The sequence below is a fragment of the Schistocerca cancellata genome, chromosome 5, assembly GCF_023864275.1.
Source record: "Schistocerca cancellata isolate TAMUIC-IGC-003103 chromosome 5, iqSchCanc2.1, whole genome shotgun sequence".
Classification (NCBI taxonomy): domain Eukaryota; kingdom Metazoa; phylum Arthropoda; class Insecta; order Orthoptera; family Acrididae; genus Schistocerca; species Schistocerca cancellata.
The window spans coordinates 429,847,325-429,871,680 of NC_064630.1; the positions used below are offsets into that span (position 1 = coordinate 429,847,325).

The 24,356-nt window shown below is 40.1% G+C and overlaps 1 protein-coding gene across 1 annotated transcript in view; it reads left to right on the forward strand.

The window, feature by feature from the left end:
• Positions 1-24,356, forward strand: part of LOC126189008 (mediator of RNA polymerase II transcription subunit 15) — a 140,547-nt gene that overhangs the window by 45,083 nt on the left and 71,108 nt on the right. The window contains exon 6 of the mRNA XM_049930819.1: positions 21,560-21,657. Coding sequence (XP_049786776.1) covers positions 21,560-21,657 — 98 coding nt within the window. The remainder of the gene's footprint in view (positions 1-21,559; positions 21,658-24,356) is intronic.

Here is a 24,356-nt window from a genome sequence, read left to right on the forward strand (position 1 = left end):
TTACATTTGGCAGGCTGGTCAAATTATGGATTATAAAGATTTGTGGGGCATTTGGATGGGACAGTTGCCCCTTGTTGGACTGTATGCGAGGGCAGCACACTCGTCATCAAGGTTCTGGTCGATGCCATCTGACCACCACAAGGGAAAATTGTCAAATTGTGCACTAAGAAACTTGTAACTCCTTCACATCTGCACCTGCCATCTGAGAACAAGTAAATGGACTCCCTGCAACTTTCTGTTTCATCCTGCACTGTTGGCCGGAGACTAGTAGCAGTTGGACTAGGGAATTACTGTCCAACACAAACATTTGTATTTGGAGTAGGACTGTGACCAGGAAGAATGGACTGTTGATGAATAGTGTCACATTGTATTCAACAATGAACTGTGACTCTGCACAATATGGGAGGACATAGAGTGGGGTCTCATTTTTCAATGTTTTGATGAAGTGCATCAATGTTGCATGTGGTGTATGGTGTTGGGAGCCATCTGGTATGACTTCAGATAATGGGTGTCACTGACATCCTACATCCTCATGTGTTTCTCTCACAGGACAGTATCACTGTGCCATTTTCCAACAGTGGAATGTTTGTCCACACCTGGCCAGCAAAATCCTTAGATCTGTCCCCAGTAGAACATATGTGGGACCAGCTTGGGCAACAACTTTATCCCAGAGCCAGTATCCACGATGTCAAGGCCCAGTTGTATCAGTTATGGACCCTTGTGTGTCTGAATAGGATACAGTGGGGCTTTATGACCCCCATACTAACTAAATAAGCGCATTCATCAAGGCCAGAGGGGGTACAATGTCATACTGGTAAGTGAGCTCATACTGCCAAGTTCCTCATAAATTTGACTTGATATGTTAATCACTGAAATAATACCAATTACCCTGTCAACTGGTGAAGTTTCATTTTCTTTCCTCCTTCCCTTCTATACGCTTCACTTTTTTATTATAGGCAGTGTAGTTCTACTGATAGGTACACCACATTGTAGGTACAAGACTGCTATCAAAGACTATAATTTTCTTATAACTATTAGTAATTATGTAAACTAGAATGAAATTAGGTTCAGACTGTTTATACAACATGTTTATGATGAGATTTTTTATCAAGGAACAGAAGAAGAAGAAGAAGAAGAAGAAGAAGAAGAAACCACAAAATAAGAGTTTACAGTAGGTGAGCTGTTTATAGCCAGAGTCCCTTGAAAGTATTGAGAACTGTGGTCTTGACATTGAATGTGTGGTGTGAATGTGTAATTTTGTGCCTAAAAGTTTGTAACTGTTCTAAATTTACTCTTTTTTTAAAATTTTGTTTTGGATAAAGAGTATCTTATCATTTCCTGTATTATCAACAGTGTGCCCAGTCTTAAGCAAGTAGGCAGCTTCTGCCAATTTGTTTGCTTGTTGAAAGTGTAAAGCTTCAAGATGTTCAGTAAACCTCACTCTAAACTTGTTGCCACTTTGACTTACGTAGAAATGGTTGATCTTTAATGTGCTAGTTTGTCTTTCATTTGACTTGTTTAGGATCTAGTGCAATAGTTTATTTTTGTACAAAACCTAATATTTATATTGGAGTGCTGGAAATGTTAACTAGTATATATGAGAGGTTTCCAACACATTCAAGACTGTGATAACATCTTCTTGATACAGTCAGAAGTGTGTCGGGTAGTCAGCACTGTGAAATTGTTTTGTACAATTTTTTGTTAGAGGGTATTGTTTTGTGTGAAGTGTACCCATTTCTTTGGGCTGTTTTAATTGATAGGTTTTACTTTTTCATATTTGCCAAAGATAACTAATTTAACCACTCTGTGTACCATGGATCTGAAAGCAGAAAGTTTGTGTGAGTGGCATTCGCATGATGGTCTTGTGAACAGTAGCATGTGTGGTGGTAATGTTCTTATGTGTCAAAGGTATATTTGTTATTTCAAATGCCAGCCTTCAGGATGAGAAAGTTCACAGTTTGTTTGTTAAAGTTGAGCTACAAATTTAATGTTCTCGTGTTGGGAACTGAACACCTTTTACTTATTATTGTCTTTATTTTCCTTCTAGCAATATTACTGTGTCATATATGGCAAGCTAAAAGAATATATATAAAAATTATTTCTATTACACTAGATAAGCTGATGCTCACAGTTATACTGTTAGTATTTACTTGTTGTACCATTAAGTTTAAAATAGGTGTGATTAAGTAATAATTCTCACAAATAAGAGTTCTGTAATTTCAGAACCAGAAATTTTTTGTGTGTGCATGGCGTATGTTATATCTAAGGTGGTTGTTACGTTCATGTGTTACAAAATAAATATGTTATGTCTAGAGATGCTATTCTACAATTGTTAGGTATCTGTACAGCTTACTCAGAACCATTATTAACTGACCTGTTGTTTTCAAATGCATGAACCTTCTCTAGTATTTCTTTTAGTATTTTATTTACCCTGTATTCTGTGCAGTTGCATGAAATTATCATCAGCCTAATTGTCGACTTTATTAATTTTGGGTAGGGACCTGAGTACAGACTCAAGTATTGTAGTTAGTTTGTTTTTACTAGCATTCTTATGTTTTTCTGTTTATATATAGCAAAACTTCATTCGGGCGCAGCTGCTTAAAGTGAACGTGATGAAGAGCCTCAAGTGAATCTTCAAAGCTCTTATGATGGGACTCTCACTTTGAAATTTACAGGGTGTTCATTTTAAGCGAAGACATTGAAATGTCTCAAAAGGTACACATTGGGTCAAAAAAGTTTATAATTCCAGTTTGTTTATCATCTTGGAGGGGGACATCAAATGATATCACACACAACTACCACCCCACCCTGTGCGTGGATGGTGGGGGCAGCTTTGAAATCTTCAGTGGGGACTTTCATTTTTATTGCAGATTATGATTTTATGGAAAAATCTATATACATTTTGTCTGAAGCATTTTCTTCATTTCGCTGCAGATGGTGCTGTAATGGGAGGAATAGAAATGGCTACACAATTCTTATTTACGACATGCCATGTGGGAAGGCATGCCATCAGAGACGCTGGCAATCATGTAGGATTTTCTCACAATGAGCCACTCATTATCTCTGCAGTCAGTGTCTACAAGAAGTAAACAGAATGAGACTCCTGATTCAAAGACCCTCCCAGTTGCACCATGGTTCCTCATGGTTTCACGTACTGATGATGGTCAGTCCTTTGCAATGATAAATCCATTTCTTATTCAGAAAAGTGATTTTGCAGTTTCCGGCTCTGTGAAATCCTGCTCTCGTTTACACAATGGCACTTTACTTTTGGAGACTACTTCTGATTCTCAAGAACAGCAGCTGCTTGTTGCTTTGCTTCTCCACAGCTATCATGTTCATGCTGAGGCCCTTAGAACCCGAATACTTCCAGCTGCTCGATGGTCTGACCGAGGCAGAAATCCAAACGTACCTCTATGATCAGGCTGTCATTGCAGTCCATCGGGTGATGAAAAAGGTAGATACATCCTTGGTGCCAACACGCACTCTTTTTCTCACTTTTGATAGAATGGTGCTTCCGTCCAGGATCAAGGCAGGCTATAAAGTTATCACAGTCCAACTGTACATTCCAAACACAATGCACTGCTACCAGTATCATCATTTCAACCACATTCGAATATCCCGTCAACATCCAGCCAAATGTGTAGCCAATGGTGGGGATGTTCATGAGGACAATTGTCCAGCTCCTTCTGTTCCCTGTGTCAACTGCAATTGGCAACTATGCTGCCTCGTCTCGAGATTGTCCTGTGTATCTCGATGAGTGGGCTGTCCAGGAGATATGGGTAAAGGAAAAAGTGCCTCACCTGGTCGCTCGCAAGTTATTGGCTAGTCACAAACTCTGCATTCTAACATCTGGCACTTACAGTACTGTTCTTGCTACATCTCATTCCATGAAGGACATGACCACGCAGATATGTGACCCCCAATTCAGCATTGCAGTTGTGAAACACCCAGTGTCATGGTAGCATCGCCATCTCCTTGTCCAGCTGTGCAACAAGCCACCAAACTTTCACCTCGCGGGGTGAAGCCACCTGCTACACGATCAGCTGGCTGGAAAGGATGGAAGGAATACTCCCACAAAGACTTTAGATATCCCTCCAGCCAACAAACACCTGAGTCTTCCTCTGCCAATTGGAAAGGCTCCGAGAAGTCAAACAAAGGCAAATGGTCTTCTCCTTCGCCCACTCGGAGATCCTCTTTCACAGTGTCTCCATGTGATACACTTGCCCAGCTGACCACGGTGTCATCGGTGCACACCACCAACTGTTTTTCTACCCTGGACTAAGAAGGAGAAGGCCAATGCCTATGTAGATCTCATGGAGCAGGAGCTCTGTGCCCTGTAACAGTGAGTCTTAAATGAAGGCTGACACTCAGCAGCTGCCGAGGTGGCACCCCTTCTTGTTTTCCCTCCTCCCCTTTTCTCGTTATAATGCTCCTTCAGTGGAACGTTCATGGCCTTTTATCGAACAGAGGATTTACGCCTGCTCTAAGAATCACAGTGTCCACTTGTTCTCTGCCTCCAGGAAACAAAATTGTCCCCTCACAACCACTTTGAGCTCTTGCATGTCTTGCCAGACCATTTTGACCTTCCCTTCGAGGAAAGCATTCCATCTCGTGGAGGAGTCATCCTGCTCTTACAAGATGACGTCTATAGTCCGCCTTCAAGCTGTTGCAGGTCATCTTTTCCTTCCTTACATGACCTTTCCCTTTGTACCATTGACATCCCTCCGTTATTCGATGTCACCAGGGCAGACTTCCTCTAGTTTACTGGGCAACTACTTACCCCTTTTTTGCTGCTTGGTGACTTTAATGCGCACCATCCCCTTTGGGGTTCTCCTCGTCCAAGAGGTGCTCTCTTTGGCTGACCTTCTCAATCGCCTGAACCTTGTCTCCCTTAGAACAGGAGCACCCACATTCCTTTCAGATTCCACATACACCTATTCCCATTTGGACCTACCATTCTGCGCTGCCTAGCTTGCCCACCATCTCAGGTGATCCATTCTCTCTGACACATACTCGAGCGATCATTTCCTGTGCACACTCTATTTTCTGACTCCTACCCCACCTATGTGCACACACAAATGTCAGCTTACTGAGGCTGACTCGAGACTTTGCTCCTCCATGGCGACCGTTGAAGAACAACATTTCCCCAGTTCTGACGACCAGGTAGAATATCTTACAAACGTTGTCCTCACTGCCGCAGAATGTTCCTGTCCTCGTATTTTCTCTTTACCACGCTGTATCACAGTCCCTTGGTGGACTGACGCATGCCGCGATGTAGTTAGCATGCGGAGACATGCTCTCGCCATCCTACGATAGCAAACTGCATTCATTATAAACAGTTGCATGCACAGTATCATCGCGTTCTTCAGGATAGCAAAAAAACCAGCTGGATTTCATTCTCTAGTTCTTTTAACAGTTCCACTCCCTCTTTCGTTGTGTGGGCCAACCTCCCACAGCTCTCTAGGACCAAGATCCACTTCCCAATTTCCGGCTTGACAGTTTGAGACAATGTCATAGTGGGCCCTATTACTATCTCCAACACATTGGCTACAATTTTGTGGAGATTTTGAGCTCCTCCACTGTCACCCAGCGTTCCTCCATCAGAAACGAGGGGAGGAGGCTCGGGTGATACCCTTCTCTACTCAGAATATTGTGTGCTACAATGCCACCTTGACTATGAGGGAGCTAGATTGTACTCTCACTTCACCTGATCCTCCACATCAGGGCCAGATGGTGTTCACAATCAGATGTTGCAGCACCTTTTTCTTATGGGCAAGCACTTTCTGCTTCATATGTGCAACCAAATCTGGGCAGAGTGCATGTTCCCCAGACATCGGTGTCCCCACCCCTTTGTGTTCATTGTGTTCAACCTTTGACGGTCTGCCATTTCCTGGCAGAATGCCCTTGTTTTAACCACTTGCTTACTTGTATATGTTTGCCGTCTGAGTTATTGACCGTTTTAGCAAACACCATGTGGGCTGTCAACTGCGTTTCACTTTTCATCTGTTGTAGCAATATGGCAAAGGACATTTAATTTTTAGTTCAGGACCTCTGTTTCTCTATGGCATATTTTATAGACATTTCTCCACGTCCCTGTTTTTAGCTGTCTTCTCTCCTGTTGATTGTGATTAACGTGTAGTCATTTTTAACTTCTCTCTTTGTCTTCGTATTCTACAGTTTTCACATGGGTGCATATGACGCTAGTTGTTTTTGCATCCTAAAACAAACAAAACATTTCTTTCTGTGTGGATATTTAAAATATAAGGTGTACCAGCAAGTGCCAACAAGACCGCATCGTAAATGCCTGTGCTGACTTTCCCGCAGAAATGCTTCTGTCCTGTGTACAGTCATTTGAAGATCACATCACTATGTGTATTGAAGTTGGTGGTACTATGTTTGAACACTTTACTCCAATTGGAAAAGTAGAATAAAGTTTGTTTGAGCCACAGCCACAGTGGCACATCGAGTTGTCCCCTGTTTGATATCTTGGAGAATATAATGTTTCCAATTAGAAGTTACAAAACACTGGCCTTTCCTACCCTTGCAGCATTGGAGGTTGGATCCCACGTGCTTTTGGTTATTCAAGGACTATTGAATAGCATGCTGTAAATTGCTGTTGTGTACCCATTTCTATTCCTCTGATTACAGCATCATCTCTGGTGAAATGAAGAAAAAGCTTCAAACAAGACATATGTAGATTTTGCTTAGAATTGTAATCTGTAATAAAAAATGGGGGTTCCCATTGAAGATTTCAAAGTTGCCCCTCACCCATGCACACATGGGATGGGTTTGGGGATGAATGTGATATCATTGGATATCTCCCTCTGAGACAAACATTTTGGAATCATAACGTTATTTGATCTGATGTGTGGTTTTCGAGGTATTTAAATATCTTCACTAAAATGAGCAACCTGTATATTGGACATAAAAACCTAAAAATCCAAGTATAGACCAACGAAATTTTTTTTCATAAAATATATATCTGTGGATAGAATGACATTGCTAACGAGAAGTATCTGATTAATTGATTATGGTGTTTTATTTTCTTAAGACACAATCACAAAAGCATTCCCCAATCCTGTTACTGGATTTGACCAGCCTGTGGTCATCATCAGACGAAAAGTATGTGCTGCGAGCAATGATGTGATATGACATACCCATTGTGTTGTCAGCGTAAGTACTTGTCTTCAGCGAACAACAAAGTATTTTATTACCACTTACATTCCTCACTAAGGGATGTCTACTAGTTTCAATTGTAGTCCCTAATTTGAGGAATACATTTCTGAGAATGTGTTCTTGGAGCACAGCATTGTATGAAGTGTCTGCCCCCGGTAGCTGAGTGGTCAGCGCGACAGACTGTCAATCCTAAGGGCCTGGGTTCGATTCCCAGCTGGGTCGGAGATTTTCTCCGCTCAGGGACTGGGTGTTGTGTTGTCCTAATCATCATCATTTCATCCCCATCGACGCGCAAGTCGCCGAAGTGGCGTCAAATCGAAATACTTGCACCAGGCGGGCGGTCTACCCGACGGGAGGCCCTCGTCACACGCCATTATTATTATTATATTGTATGAAGTGAGTTGTCGACTGTGGGAATGCTAGAAAAGAAGGGAATCGAAACTGTTGAGATGTGACACTGTAGATGGATGTCGGAATTTAAATTCACATAAAATAAGAAATGATAGGACATGTTTTAAGGTATCAGGGAATAACTTTCACGGTACTAGAGAGAGCTGTATAGGATAAAAATTGTAGAGGAAGATTGAAATATATTGAACAAACAATTGAGGGCTGTTGCATATAGGTAATTCGGAGATGAAGGGGTTGGCACAGGAGAGCACGCAGTGGTTGGCCGCATTAAAGTTTCTGCTCACAACCCAACCAAAATTAAAAAAAAAAAAGTGTTGTATGTTCTACCTATTAATAAAATAGTAAAGGAGGATGGATAGAAGATGTACTCACAAAGCAGTGACAGGAAAACATACATATAAAAAAATGTTTTAGGTATGCAAGCTTTCACAGCCAGTGGCTCCTTCTTCCGGCAGAAGGGTAAGGAAGAAAGGTAAAGAAAAGGACTGGAGAGATTTAGGAAAAGGGGTACAGTTTGGAAAAGTCATCCAGAACCCTGGGTCAGGGGAGACTGATGGGACGGGATGAGAAGATAGGACTGATTGTTGGACTGAACTGGACAAGATTCAAAAAACCGAGAGCTTAAAGGTGGAAGACAGGGTATTATGGAAGACAGAGATTACTGCTAAAACATTATGAATGAGTTAATATGAGTGATATGAGTGAAAAGCTAAGTGCTTTGTATGTAATAGAAGTGGGAAGAAGAAGTTGAAAAATAGACGTGTCAGAAAATGAAAGATGTAGAAAACTAAGGCGGAGTGAAGAAAGGAGACTGGTTACTGCGAAGAAATTCTGAAATTGAAAAAATTAATGTAAATTAAGGCCAGGTGGCTGGCGAGAACCAAGGACATGTAGCACTAGTTCCCAAATGCGTGCGGAGTTCTGCGAAACTGATGTCTGGGGGAAGACTCCAGATGGCACATGTGGTGAAACAGGCACTGAGGTCATGACTGTTATGTTGTAGAGCATGTTCTGCAACAAGATATTGTATGTTGCCAGTTTACTCCCTCTGCCTACGTCCATTCACCCTAACTGATGACTTGGTGGTAGTCATGCTGATGTAAAAGGCCAAACGCTATATACATAACAGCTGGTATATGACATGTATCGTTTCACTGGTGGATCTCCCTTTGAGAGAGTATATTGAGTGACAAATGGGGTGCTCTAAAGTTGATTTTTGGAGGGACCAGCAATACCAGGGCTGCTTTCGAACTAGGCTGGTGGGGTAATTACATCCACTGAAGGCTGAGATGAGAATGGTGGTGAATTGCTGTAAGGAGTTAGCATCTGAACAAATATATTTGCCTCGAATGCCAAGGTTGTATGGAGGAGGATGTTTCACATGGAAAGGATGGCACCTGTCATAATGTAAGTACTGTTGTCTGTTAGTAGGTCTATTGTGGACAGGAGTGTGTAGCTGGCCTTCAGTGAGAATGAGATCATCATCATGAAAAGTGGCATGGGATTTGGAATGGGACCATGTGGAATTTATAATTGAGAGAAGATATAAGAGATTCCAGGAATTTTAATAGGTCACCTTCACTGTGAGTCCATATGGTAAAGATGTCATCAATGTATCTAAACCAAACCAGTGGCTGAAGGCTTTTGGATCCTAGGAAATCTCCCTTGAAGTGACACATGAGAAGGTTGGCATAGGAAGGAATCGTTCTGGTTCCCATGGCCGTATCACTGATCTGTTGTATGTCTGCCCCTCGAAGGTGAAGTAGTTGTTGGTAAGTATAAAGTTGATTAAGATGAGCAAGAAGGATATAGGATTGGAGTCAGTTGGACACTGACAGGAAATTTTCATCAGCTGACAGACCGTGTACGTGGGGATGCTGGTACAGAGGGAGGTGGCATCATTGGTGACGAGCAAGGGGTGTGATGGGAGTGGGACAGGCACAAATTTCAGACGATCTAGGAAATGGATGGTATCTTTAATAGAGGAGGGAAGTCTTTGTACTATGGGTTGCAGGTGTTGATCAATCAAGGCAGGTGTATGTTCGGTGGGTGCTTTGAAGCCAACAACTATAGGATGGCCAGGATAATTGGGTTTGTGGATCTTAGAAAGAAGGTAAAAAGGGGGGGGGGGTTGTAATCTACCCCTCCCTCACATCATTTGTTGATTGTCACTGACTTCGTAATTAACTTTTGTAATAAGCATAGAGTGGAGTAAGATCTACAATAAACTTTGTACTTATCTTCTTTTCTTGTAGTTCTCTCAAGTTCTTCACATCTAGGGGCTGATTCTTGAAGCTGAAATTTTTGACATTGTATGTTCTTATAGTTTAAATTGACGTAAATAATGCTGTGAAGTATTGCCTGAGTGGTAATTTCTGTTTCTGTAATTTTTATTCTTTCACATTTTTCTATATCACACTGTCTTTGCATTTTCCACTTCAAAACCAAAAATTACTTTGTTATTACCAAAAATAAAAACATCAGCGGCATGCCCACTACTAATCCATTGTGCGGTACTAACAATATTCCAGAACTTACAAATTTTCTTGAGAAATGAATCTCCACCAATTTAGATCATTATTTTATAAATGAATTCAGAAGTAAACATAATAACTTTTGTCAGATTGCGCAATTAATATTAGGAATTTTAAGTGTGCCAGATCTTTTGTAACTTCAAATATTCCAAAAAAAAGTAATTTTAGCTGTACGTACAGAGCTAGTACATATCGAATGTAACAACAAAAATAATTTCTTTTTATGGATTATAGCCTGAAATATAGCACATTGTGTTCAAAATCGTGAAATTCTTTCAGAAAAACAGCTGAGGTAATGTTAACCTGTTTGAAAAGTTGTAATTATTTTTGGTATTGGCTAATCCTGTTGAAGAAAAGTAATGCTAAATGAGGGTGTCCCTTTACAGGGCGCGTGGTTTGGGTCAGGTAAGAAGTTTTATAGATTGAGCTTTTAGGCAGATAGGTCACAGATTAGTCAAGTAATTGCAAGAGATAGCTCAAGTGCCAATTTCCACTCCATCAAACTTGTCTCCTACAAAATTCTGCAATTACTTGCCTCTCATGTTTCCTTGGATGGTATTATCCAAGAAGCCAACTTCAAATTGCAACAGCAAGCCAGAGTTAATCTTAAAAAGCTATCTCCTCATCTCCCTAACTATCTCAACAGTGGTATTTTCCTTCCTGTCGATCTGCAACTCTGTAAACAGCCATGCCATCAACCGCCACTCCTCTCCTACAAACCAAGCTTGGCCAACCTTTGTAATATCCCACAGGGTTCACCACTACCTCCCAGACCAAAAATAACTCATAATCACAAGAACTAGTCACAATAGTATAGCATTTTTCAACTTTTTATCAAAAGCACTCTCTCTTCCTTAATTGTCTGTATTATCCGTGGCTCTCACTTTCAGCCCTAAACCCACATTTAATCATGCTGCTTTGGTAAAGGACCTACTTTCCTTCACATGTAATGTCAACTGCAAATACCACTTTGCAACGCAATCCCAAAACCTTTACAACAGCTAACCTGACTGAACCCTGCCTTGAACAGTTCCAACCACAATGCCAACTGGATCCACCACCACTACTCAAAATCATCCCTTACAAGCCTTCCGAGAATTCCTCACGTGCAGCATTGCTTCACTACGCTTCCTCAGTTCTCTGCAACATGACCCTAAACTGTCCTCTACAGAACTCCAGCTCTTTGTTCCGTAAAAGCTGATGACGCCGTCATTATCCTCCCAGCAGACAAAGGGTCTACCACTGTGGTAGTTGACCAACAGGAGTATGCGAGCTGTCCGACAACTCTACATACAGCACCTGCCATCAAGATCCCATACCTGTGATTCAAACTGACCTGCATTCCCATACACCATAGAACTTTTCACCCCACCCAAACCATGAACCCCCAACTTTTACCTTTTAACTAAGATCCACAAACCCAATCATCCTGGCCATCCTATAGTTGCTGGTGTCTAAGCACCCACCAAATGTATGTCTGCCATTGATCAACACGTGTAGTCCACAGTATAAAGACTTCCCTCCTACATTAAAGACACTATTCACTTCCTAGACCATCTGAAATCTGTGCCTGTCCCACTCCCACCACACACCATGTTCATGACGATTGATGTCACCTTCATCTGTACCAACATGCCCCATGTATATGGTCTGCCTGCTGCTGAACATTTTCTCTGTCAGTGCCCACTTGATTCCAAACCTGTGAAAGCCTTCTTGCTCATCTTAATCAACTTTATATTTACCAACAACTACTTCCCCTTTAACACTTTTGAGTCCCCAACCGTTTGGAGCATGCATGCAACAGAATACCGGGCATTTTTGACATTGCTTTAATTAACTACCATTTCATTCTTATAGCCTTATTTAAAGATATGGAAACATTTTTTTAGAGGGAAAGGTTCCTATTTGATCCATTTGTAAAATAAAGCACATTTAAATACAAATTTAGGACACAAATGTTATTTACATTTCAGTATATATTTAGTGAAAAAAAGTTCTGCGCAGATTCTTATTGGTACATTTAACAATAATTTGCCCTTGTATGGTACAATTTGAAACACTCTGGCATGCACAGTGGAATTTTACAGTCAGGGCACCAGCATACTGTTTCATTTCTTGAAGACTTTCCATTGGACTGTTTTGTTTTTTCTGCAAAGTGCTTTCCTAAAAGTCTGCTGCTACACACATTTTGGGGAGTAGCAGTATGTTGATGTACAGCACCTTTCATTGAAAATTCTTCATCTAATTGCAGAAGAAAATTTGCCAAATGGCAGCCTTTGTTCTGATTGTTTCTTGTTTACAGTACAAGATGAAAGCATTCACTGCCGCCATTATAAAAAAAATGGGAAAACAGTTTCTTCCACCATTTCATTTGTCTTCTCTTGAAAGGGTAGTAAGATGTAAGTTGGTCATTTCTGTCTACACCTGTCTTGTTGAGGTTGTGGTCTAGAATGGCATCATCTTTGTCAGCCCCGTTTTGTTACGTACTTCTACTTCTGTTTTGGTCATCTCGTGAAGAGTTGACAAACACAGAACATCTCTTGTGTCCCTCCACTTCAGGCACAACAAATGTTCCTTCCTCATAAATATACAGTCACCTTTTTTTCAGTTTTTTGCTGACTGCACCTTGCTTAGGAAGTCCTCTATGATTAGGCATGCACGTCCCCAAATCCTTCATCTTATTCTCCCATGGAAAATCAAAAACAGTAGGTGAAGTGCAATATCTGTCCATATAAACAGTGTGTCCTTTTTTGAGGTAGCCAGACATAAGTCTATGAAAAAGGGCAGTGACTGAATTGTCTTGGGGACTCAGTGTTAAGGGGCAAACAAAACAAACAGATCAGGGGTTTGGCCATGGGAATCAGGATGACTACGTCCTATGCCAACTTTTTCGTGGGTTGCTTGGAGGGAGATTTCCTGGGATCAATAAGCCTTCAGCCCCTGGTTTGGTTTTGATACATTGATGACGTCTTTGCCATATGGACTCATGGTGAGGCTGACCTGTTAAAATTCCTGGAATCTATAAATGCCTTGTCCCAATTAATTTCCGCATGGTCCTATTCCAAATCCCTTGCTACTTTCCTTGATGTTGTTCTCATCCTCACCGAAGGCCAGCTACACACTTCTGTCCACAATATACCTACTAACAGTTAACAGTACTTATATTTTGACAATTGCCATCCTTTCTATGACAAAAGTTCTCATCCATAAAACCTTGGCATTAGAGGCAAATGTATGAGGGTTGGAACTTTAATAGTGGCAACTATTTATTTACATCTCGTACAAAATTGATATGTGTTTCAAAGTTTTACTGACCTACAAAGTAGTCACCAGCATTGTGCATAACCCGTTGCTAGTGATATGGAAGTTGTGGCATACTCTTAGCAGTGCTAGTTGTGTTAACAGTTTGAGTGGCACGGTCTATTGCCCGACGAATTTGTAGCAGTTCTGAAGCGAATGCTGTCAAGTGTTTCCTTCAGTTCAGAAATAGAGTTGAACTTATGAGTGTTTAAGTCGGGGGAGTGCAGTAGGTGGTATAACACTTATCAGCCCCATCAGTCAAACAAATCAGTAACCGCTTGCACTGTACGTGCTTGAGTGATATCCTGCAAAATGATGGTCAGATCCTGCAGAAAGTGTCATCACTTCTGTCTCTAAGCTGGTTGTAGGCTAAGTTCCAAAAATAAACAGCCTACTTTATATGGATCCCTATGAGAGTGAAGAAGGAATGGAACTTTTCTATGTCAGTGAACATTAACAATTTTAAAATATTATTAAATTTTTGCATAACATACAGATGCCCACACCCCTCCATGCTTGGAGAGACACTGCATGTGCTGTATCATCATGCGTTGGAGTGGTTGGAGGTGGTGCACATCACAAGCTATGCTCACCCCAAGAGGCAGATGATTGAGACCTGACATTATTCCATATACAGCAGCTTACTTACCATCACTTATCATAACAAAACAACTGATATATGGGCGCAGCTGTGGATAACTGCTAGTCAACAGTATGAGGAAAAGGACAGATTGCTACTCCCTGTAAGAAATACTTGTTGAGTTGCAAACAGGCACATTTAAAAGGCTCTTACACATTAGGGCTTTTGGCCAAAGCTTTCTCCAGCAAAGAAAACACACACACACACACACACACACACACACACACACACACACACACACACCATGCAAACATGACTGCTACCATGGGCAGCTCTGACCAGAATCAGGACAGAGCTGCCAGTAGAAGCAGTCATGTGTGTGTGACGAGTGCTTGCTTTGTGGTGTGTGTGTGTGTGTGTGTGTGTGTGTGTGTGTGTGTGTGTGTGTGTGTGTGTGTGTGTTTTGTTTTGTTTTGTTTGCTAAAGATGGCTTTGGCTGAAAGTTCTAATGTGTAACAGTCTTTTCGTTATGCCTCTCTGCAACACAGTGGGCCTCTTTACAGCGAATAGCAATCTGTCCTTTTCCCAAGATTGTTAACAGTTAGTCATATTGGCAGATTCATATTCTGTGATTTTCATAAATGTTATTAGTACGCACCATAACCAATCACAGTGTTTGAGGATTATTAGTCTTACACGTGTCCTATAATATAAACAGATGTTGTATTTGAACAGACTTGAAATAAGCCATATATGTTGCACCATTTCCTAATTTGTTTTATTTGCTTGTAAATAAATCATTATAATTTATTAATGATTTACTGAACATACAATATATGTATCACACATTTAATGCAGAATGAACTGTGACATTCTGGTTTTATTATGTTTCACATTCTAAGACTAATGTTATGTTAACTAACAAAAATTTCAACCTATCCTTTAACTGTAACATTATTGCCTACTACTTTTTGCATATGGTAAGTTAATTCCTTTTAAATCATTTTGTGACTTCTGATGTAAAGCAGAGATCCAGAGTTATCCATGCTTAAAAAGCATCAGACCGACTAGTTCTATACAAGCAGAACAAATACGTGCAAATATGGGGCACACATTGAACAGTACAAAACAGCATTATTTGGAAACAGGGTTGACAAAATTAGATATCTTGAACATTAATGGCCGGCCAGAGTGGCTGTGTGGTTCTAGGTGCTACAATCTGGAGCCGAGCGACTGCTACGGTCGCAGGTTCGAATCCTGCCTCAGGCATGGATGTGTGTGATGTCCTTAGGGTAGTTAGGTTTAATTAGTTCTAAGTTCTAGGCGACTGATGACCTCAGAAGTTAAGTCGCATAGTACTCAGAGCCATTTTTTTTAAAAATTAATGATGTTTATGACTTGTGCTCAAAGTCTGTTTTTTGTTTTGTTTGATGTCTATTTGTCATCTTTTTGTTGTTGAAAAACTTCGTACCACAACATGCCAAGCTTCTTTAGGTGATAATTTAGAGCTTCCTTTTACCAGCATGTATGCATATTTATGAAATTGTAAGATTGCACTGTTGCCTCATAATTTTATATTTTTTTCTCAAGTGAATTTTCTTTGTGATATGTAAACATATTCAAACTGTTTTCTTACAATTTTTGCCCTGAAGTTTCTAATAGCGCCTGAACATATTTCATCTGGAGGAAAAAAAATTCCATCGTTGACTGTTTTATTTCTGATCATTCAGTACCAGAGGTGGCTTTTAATGTTGTGCAGAAGCTCTGAAAATTTCATTCATTTACCTATGATAGTTTCTGATATAATGCAGCATATGTACTGAAAATTTTAGTTTGCGGGAAATTGATTTGAAAGAAAAAACTTTTGAAATTTGTTACTTACCGTTAATTAAAACTGTCCTGCTGCATATGATGGCTCTTCTTTGGCCTCTAGCAGGTCTTCCAGCTTCTTTTTCACCTTCCTGGATATATGTCTTTCTTTCTTGGCCATATTAGATTCAGACCTGTCTGCATTGGTTATCCTCATTTTATCGCAGTGTTGCAGCCCAGTGTTAATCCTTTCACCAGGATTAATTCCAAGCTTTTTCAGTACCCAACACTTTCCAATATTGTAACAATTGTATGTAATAACAGCATCATGAACTCCTAGTTTCATTTTATGCATGCATACAAATACAGTTTTAGGAAGGCGGTTCCAAAATATTGCTGTTGAAACATTCATTTGAGTTCTGTGTCTGCCCATGCAGACATTTCCTTAGAAGGTTAGGATGAGCCAAGTCTCTGAAAATAAGTTTAATTGCTGTAATAACAGCAGCAGGAAGAGAATGCTGGTAAGAATAAATTTCTCCAGTTGCCTGAGCCCTATTGTATTTGCACCACGAATTTTCTCCTGATGGACACAATCCATGACATGCCTTATCATCAGTAGAGGACTTACGGAAGAATATGGCCCAAACATCTCTTCATTGCCTCCAGATTTTCTTTATTTCTCCTAATTGCCTGCCCATAGTATACATGCAAGTTTTCTATAACTACTACTCACAATCACACTTGAACAAAACTGTGTTTGAAAGCGTGTTATTTACAAACAGCATTCCAAGGATAGCCAACACACTCAAGAGTAAAAAAAATTCCCTAATGTGCAGTGTAGGGGATATAAAGATCTAAAATATATGCAGAAAAGTGGATGACAGAAAAGTGGGCATGGCACATAAACACACTTGGAAGGAAAATGCTCTTTAAATCCTTTTCAGAGAACTTAAATAAAACCTTAATCTATCAAAATATGATGAAAACCGAAAATTGATTTTTATCAACCTGAACCACGGTGTGGTTCCCTTAAGACAATGTCAGGGCATGACATATTGTGTGCCATCTAATAATATTTACCAAGTTGTGTGTAAAGATCATTTTGAACCCTGTTCATACTCTGGAACAACATACAAAAATTTGTCAGCTTCTAATCAGTTTGAAAACAGGATGCTAACATTGTGATGAAAGAAGAAAAATAATTAGAATTTCAATTCCTATTAAATGAAATAAAACTGAGAGAACTGGACTGAATTGCAATTGTGAGAATAAATTTCAGTGGTGAGACTCATCTACTAACAGATGCCACTAAATCGTAAGGTGATGTGGAATGTGGGCTAGCCTGAGATTTCTAAGGCTTTGATGTGAACTGCTTGAGCTGTTTGAGACTTGCTTGACCACAGCACTAATGATTGTATTTTGGTTATGAGTCAACAATGTCTTAGTGTGTTGAAAGTCTTTTGAAAATGAAGGAAGACAGAATCTAATTGTTCACCTCCATCTATTAATTGCAAGAAATTGTGTGCGAAAAAGCTAGCTGTGTTTCATGTTAATATTTTCTTCAGATTCTGTACTGATTCTTTTAGACGAGCTTCTTTTCTTCAGGAAACATCGTAACATTTGAACTTAAGACTATGGTTTTGGAGCTAGAAAGACAGAGTTTGTAATTGTTTGTATCTATTCTTTCACCCTTTCTGTAAATAAGAGTGACCTGTGTGCTCTTTTCTAGTCTTGCTGGACCATTCACTAGACAAGATATTTGCAGTAAATATGAGCTAGAAAAGTGAATCACTCCACTGTCATTCCCTGTCATTGCTTGTTGTATTGTTCACTCTGAGGATGTTTTTCCAAACCAAGAGTGCTTATTTCAATATCACACATCCAAACAATGACACAGTAGCAAGATCCTGATGTATGAATCTGCCTTCAATATGGAATCATATTTTGAATGTTTGTCTCATGTAAAGTTTCAGCACCAGACTTATCAACAAGTGACTGTATGGAACATTGTAGGCCTCAAACATAGGTCATCTTACAGATGTTTTCTCTCTGATAATGTACATTCTTTTTGTAGCAAGAGTGTAGCCATTTCTGTTTTTACAACACTCTGTCTACCGTATAATTATATGTGTTTTTGCTGTCTCTTGTTACCATACTTGGTACACATTCATCTACTGTGCAGTATATGATATGTTTGAGCTGCAACCACAACTCTTCTGTTTTTTTGGAAGTATATGTTCTAAATTCACTTTTTAAATGTACCAAACACAATAGTTTTCTTGATGAAGGTTTTGGTTTTAGTTTCCATTGTCTTATCATTGATCATTGATGAAGTCCTTGAAAAGATCAGGTCTGCTTGTAGATAGGTATTCTAAACTATTTCTTTTGCATGTTGGCTTTTAGCCCAGATGTTCCAGGCAGTGTCTGATAGCACATTCAGACGTAGTTTGCAAGATTGTTTGTCTTTTATCGCCTGTAATGCAAGAACAGGTTTCCCAGTCAGTATTAGGTAAAGTCACTTCTTCTGTGCTCCTGAGTCTAGACTGTCTTTGGTTGGCTCTACAATTGCTGCATCTGACCCTGGCACTCTAGAAAGAAAAAAAATGTTTACCTGCACCACCAATGCTGACTGTTGGATGCAGTGGTTGTTGAATTCAGATTCATTTTAGACCTTGCTAGACCTAAACATTTCTACACATTGCTGTAAACACACATCATCAATGGGAGACTAACTTATCTTGTCAGTATCAATTCCTTATTTTGTCGGGATTTTCCCTCTTTTTACCAACTTGGGTGTTCACCAACTTTCAGTTCTTGTTATTGTGTAATTGGGAATTGCTGTGAAAGCTATCTGGCTGGTTTCTGAGATTTTTTTCCCTTGTGTCTCTCAAAATTGTGCCAGAGCAAACAAATGGACAGTGTGCATTTCACATGCACTCTGCTGTTCCGTTGTTTGAAAAACACTTCTTCTGTTCAGGGATTCCCTCTACCATGTAATACTGGTCAAGAAATGTGATGTGATGTGATGTAATTTGATCAATGAGATAAGTGGTCTTCAGCTGTCCTGCCAATATCTGGAGAGAATGGAGAATAGGGTCCATTTCGATGTCAAGGTGAATGACAATCTGCAGTTACCATAATCCATGCTTTATACTGCTCCCTGAATATTCTCTTCTACATGGTAAATGACACCTCCTGCGATGAAGCCAGAACATAGATAGAATTCTTTCTTCTTCTTGTGAAGCTGTTTCCCTAAGAGACAGTTGTTCAGGAATGAGACCAGGTCCACTGACCGTCTCATTATCTGTGGGAGGCTGTGTCTGAAACCTGTTGGTTAGAACTGAGGTCTTTATCCACGACACATTTACCAAGTTTGTCCTTTCCTGCGAAACATTTCCAGACTGAGTTACAGTCTGAGAGTTATCATATAATGCTGAATTGTGGTGTTCTCCAGACTATTTCAACAAAAGTAGAAATTGCCATTTTTGTCAGAAAAGTTCCAGGACAGTTTTTCAGGAAAAATAGAGAACTGCACTTACCAGTTAGAGAAGTGCACTTCGAGGTTAATGATCCAAGCTCCTATCAAAGTAGTCACCTTGGCTGTCTATACACAGTTACCAACATTTCTTTAGGCCGTGGAAGCAAGCAGGGAAATTTTCAAGTGCGATGCTTGTAAGCTCATTTGCACAACCCGTTGGATGTCTGCGATATCTTGGTGAAGCTTTCCTTTCAGTTGCCTTTTCACTCGTAGAAATAAGAAAAAAATTGTAAGGCAAGAGGTTGAGCGAATATGGTGGATATGGGATGGCAGTAACAGAATGTCTGGCCAGATACTCGCTATAACAGATAAAGCAGTATGGGGTCTTGCATTGTCATGCAGTGCAACCAAGTCATGAGAATGACACAAATTAGGGTGGTGACATCAAATTGCTTTTTGCAAACAGTTTCAGGATGTTAATGTAAAGAATTTGGTTCACTGTTTGACCTAGAGGAACATATTCATGGTGAACTAATCCTTTACTATCACAGAATGTGACAAACATTGGCTTTGTTCTTGAAGGTTCTCTTTTACTTTTTCGAAACTGATGAGGATCTCCACGATTAAACTAATTGGTGCTTCATGTCAGAGTCATACTGGTTGCACAACTTTCATCCCCAGCAATCATCTTCAGCTGAAATATGGGATAATGCCAGGCTATATGTAGTAGTTCAACAGAAATTCTTTGTTTTTCCTCGTTCTGTTCATCTGCTAGCTTGTGGGGTTAGGGTTTTGCATTAAGTTTTTGTTTCCCTAAATTCTTGTGTAAAATTGTATGACACACAGCACAATTCAAATTAAGTTCTTCTGATATCACATGCATAGTTACATGATGATCTTCTTGCAGTAACTGCCTTACACGCTCCTCATTTGCATTGGTATGTTTTGTAGGCAGGTGACCAGCTCTGGGATCATATTGCGCTGAATCTCTTCCCTTACACGCTCCGCATTTGCATTGGTATGTTTTGTAGGCAGGTGACCAGCTCTGGGATCATCTTGCGCTGAATCTGTTCCCTCACGAAACCTTTTGTGCCACTCAAAAACATGACTTCTTGAACATGAATCCTTGAAAGTGCCTCAGCTGCGTATGCCTGCTTAATTAATGCCCATGTTTCGCTGCAGGTTTTCCCAAGCTTAATGCAGAACTTAATGTTCACTCTCTGCTCACAGTCAGCATCCATTGTGTCACTGTAACTAATGCACCAAGAACCTAAACAATGTGTTGCTGAGCACAGCCCTGCCACATAGCGAGTTTGTGTGGAAACATGGCCAAGGTCATTTCAAGGATACATATGTACCAGGTAGCATTAAAAACAACAATTATTCCATTTAGTATTGCACTCCTCCCCCCCCCCCCCCCCCCACTAAAAAAAGGAGCCCTGGAATTTTTCTGACATAGGAAGTATTAAAGTTTAACAATGTGTTCACCACAGGAGCCAGTTTCCCTCAGTCCCTTAACTCAATAAACTGCTGCATTATGAAGACACCGGACAGTTCCTGTTGCATGTAGCAGCTGTTTGCAGATAGCAAATTCTTCCATTAAGTTCTTGTAGTAGCCACAGTCAGTAACCATATCTACAATTAATAGTAGCATTTACAGTGTTGTGAAGAAACCCTACAGCATTCAGATATGCAATCCTTGCTCTTGTAAACTCATCTAAGAGAAATTAAATAAATAAAAATAAACTGCCACAGCACAAAAACTGAGGTTATCAAACATTCCGTTTCCACCGTGAAATATGTAACAAAATATATTAGCAAATTGTTCTAACCAAGTAATGTGGCCTGCTGCAACTTCTAATGTTGTAAATGTACTAGCCAAAATATATTATGTGTCTCTTTATCTGGTTCAAATAATTTATTGGTATTGAAATTCTAAAACAGTTTCTTGTCATCTATACAATGATGGAAGTAGGTTAAGTGTACTGTAGTAAGAAAAAATGTCACAGTGAAGCTGTGTGCTACTACCTGCAACTTAAAGATGCACTTGACTCCTGCAAATTCTGTGATAAAGCAAGCAATTTCAACTTGATGATGAAGCCTATCCAAATTTGATTGCAGACAAACCATAGAATGCAGTAAACGTGGATATTTTCTCAATTTTCAGATGCAGCTGTTTATAGACGAGTGATGCTTCTTGTCTTTTATGCTATTGTATCACTGTGTATCAGATGACTCTATCATGTTTTAATTATTTGTATGTTTATATAGTGTTACAGACTTTGAATCAGAGACCAGGACAACCATTGGGTGGTCTGACTTCATTGCAGAATAAAGTTCCAGACCTAGGCCTGGGGCCAGGTGCACAAGTAAGAAAGATTGCTTTTCAACGTAGTGTAATTTAAAATTTTTTTAACGAAAGTAATACATTTACACAGCTGACATCAGTTTATAGGTAATACAGAAGATGTTTCTAAGTCTTTTTTAGTTTTCTTGTATCTTTCCCTATTCACTTACAGCAAATGACAAAGTGAGAAAGTAACAATTTCTATACACAAAACTTAAAGGAACCAACTGATTTAGTCTAGAATGAATTTTCATTCTACAGTGGAGTGTACGCTGAATTGAAACTTCCTGGCAGATTAAAACGGTGTGCTGGCTGGTACTTGAACTTGGGACCTTTGCCTTTTGTGAGCAAGTGCTCTACCAACTGGCCTAACAAAGTACAACTAGCGACCCACCTTCACACCTATACTTCCGCAAGTAACTCGTACCCTAATTACAAAATTCACAGAATAAAATTCTGCATACCTTGTGAAAATAGGACTCCTGGAAGAAATGATATTGTGGTGACATGCCTTTGCTGTGATCTGGGGCATCGTTTCCAGAATGAATGGAGGAAGATTCAAATCGGCATATACTTCACTGCAATGTGAAAATTCATTTTGGAAGTTATCCACATATACCATGGGTATGCAATGTTTCCAGTACCTTTATTCTGGGAGTGCTGGTCCTGCAAGCTATGAAGAAGAACATCTGTGAAGTTTGGTATTTATTCCACTTATTTAGAATAATCAGTTCTGTTTTTCTGACATTGTATAGCTGACTGTTGTTCATTAACATTGTGTTAGTTGACAATTCTGTGAGATGTACTTCTTCACTAACTTTGTATGTTACACACAAAATCAGAAATTTGTAGTAATGGAAGTGGACATACAGTGGAAAAGTTGGCCTTGGTTTCTGAATGCTTTGAAATCAAATATGCATCTGTCAGGAACTAAAGTAAATACTTCCAATATCTGGATTTCACCATTACTTGTTACTGTTTGCTATTAAGCCACACAGTAATGGAAAGCAGTATCTGCAATGGATACTCATGTTTTTCACTTTTGAGTGCAGTGCAGTTTAAATTTAATTTTCATTTTACTAGCTCTGAACCAAAATTGAAATACTGCTGAGGGAAATAGCATATACACTACTGGCCATTAAAATTGCTACACCATGAAGATGACATGCTACAGACGTGAAATTTATCTGACAGGAAGAAGATGCAGTGATATGCAAATGATTAGCTTTTCAGAGCATTCACACAAGGTTGGCGCTGGTGACGACACCTACAATGTGCTGACATGAGGAAAGTTTCCAACCGATTTCTCATACACAAACAGCAGTTAACTGGCATTGCCTGGTGAAACGTTGTTGTGATGCCTCGTGTAAGGAGGAGAAATGCGTACCATCATGTTTCCGACTTTGATAAAGGTCAGATTGTAACCTATCACGATTACAGTTTATCGTATTGCGACATTGCTGCACGCGTTGGTAGAGATCCAATGACTGTTAGCAGAATATGGAATCGGTGGGTTCAGCAGGGTAATACGGAATGCTGTGCTGGATCCCAATGGCCTTGTATCACTGTCAGTCGAGATGACAGGCATCTTATCCACATGGCTGTAATGGATTGTGCAGCCATGTCTCGATCCCTGATTCAACAGATGGGGACATTTGCAAGACAACAACCATCTGCACGAACAGTTCGACGATGTTTGCAGCAGCATGGACTATCATTTCGGAGACTGTGGCTGCGGATACCCTTGATGCTGCATCACAGACAGGAGTGCCTGCGATGGTGTACTCAACGACGAACCTGGGTGCACAAATGGCAAAACGTCGTTTTTTCGGATGAATCCAGGTTATGTTTACAGCATCATGATGGTCGCATCCATGTTTGGCGACATCGCGGTGAACGCACATTGGAAGCGTGTATTCGTCTTCGCCATACTGGCGTATCACCCGCGTGATGGTATGGGATGCCGTTGGTTACACGTCTCAGTCACCTCTTGTTTGCATTGACGGCACTTTGAACAGTGGACGTTACATTTCAGATGTGTTACAACCTGTGGCTCTATCCTTCATTCGATCCGTGCGAAACCCTACATTTCAGCAGGATAATGCATGACCGCATGTTGCAGGTCCTGTACGGGCCTTTCTGGATACAGAAAATGTTCGACTGCTACCCTGGCCAGCACATTCTCCAGATCTCTCACCAATTGAAAACGTCTGGTCAATGGTGGCCGAGCAACTGGCTCATCACAATACGCCAGTCACTACTCTTGATGAACTGTGGTATCGTGTTAAAGCTGCATGGGCAGCTGTACCTGTACACACCATCCAAGGTCTGTTTGACTCAATGCCCAGGCATATCAAGGCCGTCATTATGGCCAGAGGTGATTGTTCTGGGTACTGATTTCTCAGGATCTATGCACCCAAATTGTGTGAAAATTTAATCACATGTCAGTTCTAGTATAATATATTTGTCCAGTGAATACCCGTTTATCATCTGCATTTCTTCTTGGTGTAGCAATTTTAATGGCCAGTAGTGTATATCCAATTAGGAGTATATAATCCTAGTACTGAAGCTGGGTGTTAATTGAATCTGCACAAATAGAAATATACGATTGTCAGCTTATCTAATAGTGCTATGTATTGGCCATAAGAAAAAAGGCAATGCCATTTTGTGCACATAAAAGAATAGATTCATAGCTTGGACCTGAAAGATTAAATAATGCAA